Source organism: Phalaenopsis equestris, unplaced genomic scaffold (assembly GCF_001263595.1).
Source record: "Phalaenopsis equestris unplaced genomic scaffold, ASM126359v1 Scaffold000058, whole genome shotgun sequence".
NCBI lineage: Eukaryota > Viridiplantae > Streptophyta > Magnoliopsida > Asparagales > Orchidaceae > Phalaenopsis > Phalaenopsis equestris.
Genome location: NW_018164500.1, coordinates 368,019 through 378,042, shown reverse-complemented (window position 1 = coordinate 378,042; position 10,024 = coordinate 368,019). Strand labels below are relative to the sequence as shown.

Below are 10,024 nucleotides of genomic sequence, written 5' to 3'. Positions count from 1 at the left end.
AAATAAGAATAATTGTTAAAGAACTAAAATCAAATTAAAATGATTGATAGTACCTCCCTTGGGCTAGCTTATGAACCTATGAAGGGACCAATCTTACTTTTTTAGATGGGACCATTAGGCTGTTAGGAAAATATGTTGGCCACCTATTCTTTCATTGCTACTTGTCTCATGGCCTGTTGTTGTTTGCTATTTTTTAGTCCAGATCACTTGCATCCACAGACTATGTTGAAATTCTAATTGTAATTTTTGTTCAATATGATCATAGGTTTATTTCTAGTATTAACCCCAATTTTTAATGGATTCTTATATTTGATATTTTTCTCATATCTATTTAATTTCAAGCTTAAGTTTTGACTCTTATTCAATTATAGGTTAAATTTCTTTTCCAAAACTAAATTAAATTCCTCTCAAACTAAGTTTTTATATAATTTCATGCTCACTTTCAATATTTGGTTCAGTTTCTTACTTTTATTTGGGTAGAAGTTCAGGTTCATTAATGGGTTATAGTGTGTTACAAATTCAAGCTTAACAACATCACATGTAAATTCATAATATAATTGTAAACTATCTTCTGCATCTAATCCATCCTTAAATGAATATCATGAATTATAATTTTTTCAATAATATCACATTTGAATAAACATGATTCAGAATATACAAACTTGTGCCGAATGTAATAACAACCAAATTGGGAATGTTTTCTTGCAAATTTCAATGTTGAATAAGAAAATTGAAGAGGCTCATCAAATCACAAATAAAAATTATTAATCCCTTGAACTAAACATTGAAATTTTCTTATTGGCATAACTTTGATCTCTTCATTTTGATTCCCTTGTCTCCTTGCATCCAATATGCTGCAGATTAATCATACATCTCATATAGAAGTTTCAGCTATTCTTTTCTTCTCTTTACATTGCTACTTTTGTTTCAGGCTGATGCTCTAATACGATTATTGCCCTTGATTGGATCCTCAAGTATCAGGTTTATATCTTAACGCGCTTTTTTTTTATATAAATTTTGAAGAGCATGTCAATTAAAACATTTTATCAGCACCAAATGAATGATGATGATGACTTTACTAACTTTTATCCTGTCATGTTTAGCACTGCTTTTCTAGTTGCAATCACAGGTGTTTTGGCCCCGTTACTTGAGGAGACTGTGTTTCGAGGTTTTTTAATGGCATCCTTAACTAAGTGGTAAAATTTAAAGTACCAGCTTTCTTTATTTATTACTTCAAGTAAGTGAACCATCATTTTTAGCTTGTTTGTATGTAATATTCTATTTTGAAATTTAATTTTTAGGTGCTTTTTGAGAAATCTTCAGTTTTATGATACATGATTTATTAAAAAGTTATGCTTAAGATACTTTTATATATGATTGGTTAAAATCCTTAACTGCGTATGGTTAAAATAGATTTTAAATATTTGGTTGCTGGGCAGGCTTCAATAATAAGCCTGTTTATTTATGGATGTGATACTTAGCATCACATCATTTTTCATAGCATCTCAGATGATATTACTCTATATGTTGTTTGGAAGATGAAACTATATGCTAATAATTAGCTTTCGCACACCATCGATATGGTTTACTATGGGTAGTGCATAAAAAATACCATATCTTTGATGTTGGACACTGAACGAGGCTTCTTGTTCTTCTGCATGTTTATGAGATAGTATGAGCAAACTTCGTTATGTTTTATCTTATTCATAGGATTTTATGAATTTAACTCACTTCATTAGCCAAGCTGAAATAGTTGGGACAAGGCTAATCTGATAATGTCCACTATCGTACATCTCGTCCAATTGATTTTTGTATCATCTTATTTTAAAATTGCTCTGATCGTTTTTAGATTGACTTGTAATATAGGTTTCCAACGCCAATAGCAGTTCTTCTCAGTTCTGCAGCTTTTGCTCTTGCACACCTCACCCCTGGAGAGTTTCCTCAACTATTTGTGCTTGGTAAATTTCTTAAGTTTGATCATTAGTTTTTTCATGTATAGATTATTTTTGAATTAATATTCTCAATAAATATTTAATTGCAATGCTTAAGTGAGGTCCGCCGTGTTCATGAGAGAGTTTGTGATGCACTTTCCATGCCACTCTTGCTTTCATCTTCTATTTTAATTTGCTTACTATGATGCATTGATGTAGATACGGTGATATCAATATGGTATGATATGGACCCGAGACCTGCCTATTATTAAATTATGACATGAACATGCATTTGACTTGATATTATAATATTATACTTGAAAATTAAAGAAAATAATATATAGTAATTACACTAATTAAACAAATATAAAATAAATTCATATAATAATAAATTATTTGATTTGCTCATAAAATGAGAAACATATCTAAATTTTTAAAGTATCTTACACTCAATTGAAGAAGAAATAGTCATATGATATTATAGAATCTTAGCTTGAACATGAGAAAATTGATTATTTCGTAAAAAATAAAAATCATAAGAAAAATAGAGTGAGACAGTGAAAATAAAATTAGTATTAAGTAACTATCAAGTTCTTTAAATAATATATTTATAAATATAAAAATAGATGTGTCAGACTAAGTCATTTATATAATTTTAATTAAAATTCATTATTTATGATATGCATTTCTGACATGCGATCATTATTTTTTTCTTTATTTTTTTAATTGACTCAGATTGTGTTCTACATTTGTCTAGTAAGTCCATGTCTCTTACACATGCCAACATGACATGATCCATTATTATGAAGTGTATGTGCATTATTATTTACTTAACATTACTCTATTTCTTTCCCCCTTTTTGGTTAATGCACTTTAAATTTGTTTGTCATTTATTTTTCTCAAAAAAAACTATTATTTGTCTGTAGCTCTATCGTAATATTAGTCCCTGTGTCTTGGGAGTAATGGGACATGATATTTGTTTTGCTCTGGTTATTTCAATCATTTCCTCTGTTTTTCTAGGGAGCTGCCGTTTTCTTCATTTCCTATCCTATGAAATTTTCTTTTGTATTAATTTGGGTTTAATCCCACATAGGATAAATTTAAACTATATTGTAGTTGAAATGCTAAGTGCTGAGCTCCACCAATAGGATTCAACTTTTGAGTTGAAAATGGGTTTGATCATTGGCTTATTTATCTCAAATATGGTTTCCCTTTGGTTTGCACTCTCTAATAATTAGTATCAAAGTGACGATTATGTGGAATTAAATGGCTTGAAGTCTGAGGTTGAGAAATGTAATTACTTATAGAGTTTTGATCTTTGAAAAACTAAGATGTATTATTCTTGGCGGACATTGACTTCTGGTAGTACTGATTGGCCCTGCCAATATATAGAGAGCATTAGTAAAGCAAACAAGGCATAGATGAATATAAAAGCTCTCTCGGTAATTCAAGTACATTTGTTTGATTATATCTTAATTGAAAGCTTGGACGAAAAATTAGTAAAAAAGTTTGTGGCTCAACTTAGTCTTTATGTATGCCTAAAAGTTTCTTCAATAAACTCTATTTTAAGCACAAACTATTTATTTATACTTGCTGAAGGCATTGCCGTTAAATCACATCTGAATGAGCTCGAATGAGTTCAGTATCATTATTTGAGATTTGAGAATATTGATGTCATTGTTGATAATTTTATCAGTACTATGCTTTTACCTTCTTATTGCAAACGTTACATTTTTATGATGCCATACTATATAAAAGAGACAAAATCAGCTTAAGGAATATCAATTAATGATGTGATTGATAAGCTTGAGGGTGTTAGAGATGAAAAGCTATTTGAGGGATCTTTGGTTAGGGGGAGATCTTCTGAGATAAAATCTATTTCTAATCATAGCAAAAGTAAGTATTGCGGCAAGTTCAAGTGTACTAATTCTTTATATTATAAGAAAAATGACATTTAAAAAGAGACAAGCTTACCTTAAACTGGAATGAGTGGAATATAGATGATAACCATAAGGAGGAATAGTCAACACATTCTACTGTTATTGAATATGGATCTAGCTTAGATATAAGTCATGCGTTTGGTAACTAATGGAGATAATTGCAAATAGTAGTTTATTAGGCATTCAACTTGTTTATATCATGCGCTCTTACAAGATGCTTTTCACTTATGAGTCATATTTTGATGACTTTGTTTCTTTGAGAGGTTGTACTGTCTGGAACATTATTGGTTCTCACATCTTGAAGTTGAGCATGCTTTATTATGTCATTTTGGCGCTAGCGGGATGGTGCATGCACTATCTTAGTATGTGATATCTTTGAATGCTTTTTGTGTTGTAAGATACATGTTTTTGGGGATGATGCAAAAGGGCTTTGGTTTTCATGAAGGCAAATAGAATCGGTGGATTTTCTATGTTATCAAGTGCAACTTTGTGTAGAGCTATTCAATTTTATCAACTTCAGTTAAATGTTGAGATTTGAAGAAGCATAAAAATTTTTGCTTATTTGTTGCGAGCATTGGTTTGAAATAAAATGGCACGTGGTTTGGTGGATTTTGGAGATAATAAGGAGGATTAGTTTTATGTTTCATAATTTGTTCAAGTGTAGGAGGTATCATTGTAACATTTAAAGTGAGGCTATAACCATTTTAGGCATAGTTTAGAAAGAGAGCATGCCTCAATTTCATGCACACAAACATGCTTTGATTTTGCACCTCAGTATCATCAATGAGGTTCAGTGAGATTCATGCCTTATTAGACCGTGGCATATGCCTCAAGAAAATTGAGGCATAAGAGGGAGTGCTTATGAGATTCTCATTGAAAGTGTATGATTGAGAGAACGGGGGGTAGGGATCATTTGTGAGAACGGGGGGTAGGGATCATTTGTGTCAATCGGAAGTCTCATTGTTTAGGATAAGCTTTTTTTTTTCTTTCATACAAAGACAGGGATCATGAAGAATACTCTAGTAATCGAAGAATGTTTTAAAGATAGAGATGAGTCTGAATCAAAGATTGTTGAATTATTACATATGATGACTTTCTTGAAGATGTTAAAAGTGAGGGCGAGGCCCTTGTAAATCCTGATCATAGTTGTGTATTTTAATTTTAAATGAGTGCTTGCTCTGAATCTAATTTCAAACTTTTATTTTACATAGAAATTTAATGTTGAGGCATCCTTTTTTTTTCCCCTTATTATGTGATTTTATGGTTTTTTCTTTATGATAAAAACTAAATAAGTTTGCATATGATTTATATCATTTTTATAAATTATTATTAATTTTATGGTTTTTAGTTTTCCTTTTTGAGACTTATGCTTCAATCTGTGTTGAGGCTTATATCTCACCTTGCCAAGGGAAAAGGCCTCAGTTTTCAGTTTAAGCTTTTAAAACTTTGTTTTTGGAAGTACACAAATGTAGTATTTTATGGATCAATATTCGCATGGAACATATGTAGTTTTGAGCTTTTTGGTAAATGCTAAGTAGTTTTCCACCAATGTTATATTTTTTTATATTACTGAACAAAAGATTATCTTGACTGCCTTATCAAAACCAAACCAGGGACTGCCCTAGGGTTTTCTTATGCTCAAACGCGCAATCTGCTCACTCCCATCACCATACATGCATTTTGGAACTCTGGAGTGATATTAGTACTGACATTTCTTCAGGTAAAACAATGTTTTTGAAATTTTTAAAAATTTAAAGCTGTTTGGGAACATTTTTGTTGTTTATAATCCTTTTTTTTATTTTGTATATGTTTTGATCTAAAACAAAATATGTTTGACATAATTGATTAATATGTTTATTTTTTAAAACACTCTAAACATTTAAAAATAATTAAGTATTTTTAAAAATATGTTAATTTATTTTCAGAAATAAAAGATAAAAATGTTTTAAAAATATAGTCAACAAATTTATTTAAAAAATAATAATAATAAAGTTGATCCCAAATAAGCCCTTAGATTATTTAGTATTGCTATTATTGATGGAATTATTGCATAAATTTTTAACAAAAAATTATTTCATTTTTCTTGTTCTAATTTTAATCTTATTTTTTCTTTTTTGGTCTGCATGTTACACAGCTCCAAGGTTATGATATCCGAGAGTTATTGCAGGCGTCTTGAAAGGGAGTGATATGCATTATGGTTCTGAGTTCTCTGAGTTCTTTCATCAATCTTATTATTTTCTTTTTTAAGAAAAATGGACTAAACAGGTGATTTAAAAACAAGAAATGTTTGGCGTTTTAGCCGATGAAATGGATTATTTGACCGCATCAATTTGAGTTTGTATATTTTATTACTTATTGTTTATCATTTTTTTAATTGCTCTTAATAAAAAAAGAGTGGGTTTCATTGAATGCATGCTTTAGTTTAAATCTATAGCCTGCAATGTTAGGCCATTAGTATAATCAACTTATTTTTCTCAGTTATTTCTCTAATTGACGAATAGTTTCGTATTATGACTTATTTTATAATACTAATTTATATAGATTTTTATTGCTCTTATTTTAATTTTTTTCTCTATATTAGAATTTATTTTTGTGAGAATATATCTATTATAGACATTAGATGACAGTATGTGAGTTTATTTGCTAGTATGATTATACAATTATTTATTTATTTAGATTTTGTAAAATTACTTATTTTATTTATATATGAAAATCTCTATATGCGTTTAAATTTTTAACTCGTTTAAATACCTTTTTACTTGTCATAAATAAATCAAGTTTAAATATTGAAAAATTTAAACAAAACAAACTTGAACAATATATAAAAGTTTGACATAAACTCAAGCCGATTATGAACTTATAATTGTATCAATTCAAGCCCCAAATTATGATATACTCTGCTTAATTACAGCCCTATTGAATTTGCTTGCATACGTTGAGTTCCTCCGTTGAACTCACCTGCATGCGTCAAGGCCGCCGCTAAGTTCGCTTATTGATCCTCATCCCCTCACATAATTGCCTAAACATTACAGGTTAGGCGATGTAGATACGAATAAATCAGAGGAGGAAGATGACGGAATCAGCTTTTTCCATAAAGCAAATGTTTGTATAGTACAGACTATATATAGAAAAGTTTGTGAGAGGTGAGGTGGTTATGAAATTAATGGGTAGATGTAGTCTGGTGTAGGCGGACGGTCCTGATGCTCCAAGGTGTTGTTTTCAGTGCTGCAACCGGTAAACGGAGCAGTCACCTTTACATCCCCTGCAAATTGATGGTTTCGGCCGAAAACATCAGCATGTTGGTCAGCTGCTGGAATCTGGAGTTGGAGGAGCTTTAGTAAAGACCTCGGCTAGTTGATCTTACGTGGTGATGTAATGAACAGTGAGTTATTTCTTGTGAAAGTGCTCACAAATGAAGTGATAGTCAGCTCAATATGTTTGGTGTGAGTATGGAAGACAGGGATTATTGGCGAGTGATATAGCTTAGACGTTGTCGCAATTTAAAGTGGTGAGTTGATGTTGAGGGGTGCCGACACTCAGCTTCGGCAAAGCAGCACGCTATAATGACTTGTTTCTTGGCAAACCAAGAGACTAGAGTGTGACTGATGAATGCACAAGTCGGATGTCAATTTGCAGTCAATTGGATTACCGGCCCAGTACAAGTTGTAGTAAGCCGTGAGGTGGAGCTGGAGCGGTATATGGGAAAACCAAGGGAGATGGTGCCATTGAGATGGCAGAGCATTTTTTTGAGTTGAGTGAAATGATGCATGGTAGGTTGTTGCATGTTCTGAGAGATGAGGTTGAAAGCAAATGCAAGGTCTGGACGAGTGAGGGTTAAGTATTGTAGTGAGCAAACAATTTGGCGTTAGGGTGTTGGGTTCGATAGGGGAGTAGTATCCGGTGGGGTGGGGGATTGTTTGGGTGAACTTGGGTTGGAGACCGGTTTGGAATTGCGCATGCCAGTTGAAGTAAGAATGTCAATAGCAGTGATTGAGAGAGGTGAAGACCATAGGTGGTGTTTGTGATTTTGGTACCTAAGAAGTGTGAAAGAGGACCGAGAGTTTTCATGTGAAATTGGGATTGAAGTTTTTGGACAATGGATGTGATGATCAAGGTATTGGTTCCGGTGACCAGAATGTCATCGACTTATATGAGCATGTAGAGACATATTGTAGTTGTGTGGAGACAGAAGAAAGAAGAATCGTCTGAGTTAGGCTTGAAGTCAAGAGTGTGGAGGTAAGTGGAGAGTGGCGAACCATTGGCGGGGAGCCTATTCGAGACTGTAGAGAGCCTTTTCTAGGACTCAAACGTGGTAAGGATGAGTGGAATTAACAAAGCCCTACGGTTGCGACATATAGATGGTTTCGTGAAGGTTACCGTGGAGAATTACATTGGCAACATCCAGCTGAAGAATGAGCCATTGATTAGTGAGAGCAATGGTGATAAGTACCCTGATGGTGGGGAGCTTTGCAACGGGGTTGAATGTTTCGTTATAGTCTAGGCCTTGCTGTTATTTTTAGCCTTGAGCTATACGGATCAGTCGGCGTTAAGTTTAGTACGATTGGTCCATTTGGAGCCGAGGACATTGTAATGTGGGGAAGGTGGGACTAGAATCCATGTTTCTTGAGATTGGAGGGCTTGGAATTCCGCAGACATGGCTTCTCTCCACTGGGGATATTTGATTGTGGATGAGTAGCTTGTGGGTTCAGTGGTCACCTGATGAGTGAAATTTATAATTTGACATGGTTTGAGGTGACCTGTCTGAAATCGGGTTTGCATGGGATGAGTTGATGTCGTTGAAGGTTTTGTGGTAGGGTGTTCGGATGAGGGTGCTTCAGTGGGTAAGTGAGCACATGTGGTGATTGTTGGTATGGCCGGTGAGGTGAGTGGCATATGCTGACGGTGAGGTGAGTGGCATGGGGGCTGTTGTGTGTGAGATTGGGTTGGATATTGTGGAGGCTGGTGTGAGAAGTGGAGGTGCTTGTGGCGTATGCGGAGGATCTAGAGGTGGTGTGGATTGAATTGGTCTGTGAAATGGAAATTTGTCTTCGTTAAAGATAATATGGCGGGATGTGTAGATTTTATTTGACGTTGGATCAAGAAAGCGATAACTATTTTGGGTGGATGCATAACCGAGAAAAACACATGGGGTGGAGAGAGGAGCTAATTTGTTTTGAGCATAAGACCTTAGCCACAGATAGCAGAGGCAACCGGAAACTTTGAGATGATTGTAGGAAGGTGGTCAGTTGTGGAGAAGTTAGTAGGGGGACTTCTTGTTATTGGTGCAAGCGGGTAGGTGATTGATGAGGTATGTGGTGGTGAGGATGGTGTCGGCCCAGAATTGAGGTGGTGGTGAAGCGGTTGTCATTAGGGAGCAAATGGTTTCAAGCAGATTACAATGTTTGCAATCGGCCACGCAGTTTTGTTTTGTTGTATAGGGGCGGGAGTGTTGGTGGAGAATGCCATGTTGACTGGTTATGAGTTGAAAGATTTTGTTGATATATTCTCCCTCCATCGATCAAAAGAATTTAATTTATATGGATAGTTGATTTTCCGCGAGTGACTTGAAGTGTTGAAATTTTTTAGTGGTTTCATTTTTATAGCGTTGAAGGTAAACCCAAATATATTAAGTAAAATTATCAATAAACATTAAGTAATATTTATAATTTTGTATAGATAGCGTGGAGGAAGGTCTCCATTCATCGAGCTCTTATTGCGTGTGGACGGCGCATGCCGTCCAATGAAATTTAAAAAAAAAATAAAAAAATGAGTCCACTGACATACACTTTTTGTTAAAGGAAAGTTTTTATTGGCCTCTACGTGCGGTGGGCGGACACAGTAATTTTACCCATTCATCAGTGTGAATTAACCTAAGTTGAAATGGTGACTTGGAACTAAAAATTGAAAAGGAGAGCTTGTGGCTCTCTGCTACATGACAAGAGTTAGTGTACTTGAAAATGCAAATAAAAGCTTGAATTAGTAAAGCTTATGTAGTGAAGCATAATCCCTAGAATTATAAGCTTGTCGTCTTCTTATAATTATATAGAAATATAGATTTCTCATGATCTAATAAAGGAAAGTCCCTATTTACTGTTTGCGTTCAGTAAGCAAAAGAGGAAGAGTTTCTTGCATCTCCCCATTTCCTAAGCTAAT

At 33.8% G+C, this 10,024-nt stretch overlaps 1 protein-coding gene across 1 annotated transcript in view; it reads left to right on the top strand.

The window, feature by feature from the left end:
- The window catches only part of LOC110019480, a 31,348-nt gene extending 25,236 nt beyond the window's left edge, over positions 1-6,112 (top strand). Inside the window, exons 6-10 of the mRNA XM_020717147.1 lie at positions 932-981; positions 1,104-1,196; positions 1,867-1,958; positions 5,485-5,591; positions 6,006-6,112. Of these exons, the coding sequence (XP_020572806.1) occupies positions 932-981; positions 1,104-1,196; positions 1,867-1,958; positions 5,485-5,591; positions 6,006-6,047 (384 nt within the window). The 3' untranslated portion in view covers positions 6,048-6,112. The remainder of the gene's footprint in view (positions 1-931; positions 982-1,103; positions 1,197-1,866; positions 1,959-5,484; positions 5,592-6,005) is intronic.
- The last annotated feature ends 3,912 nt before the right edge of the window (positions 6,113-10,024 follow it).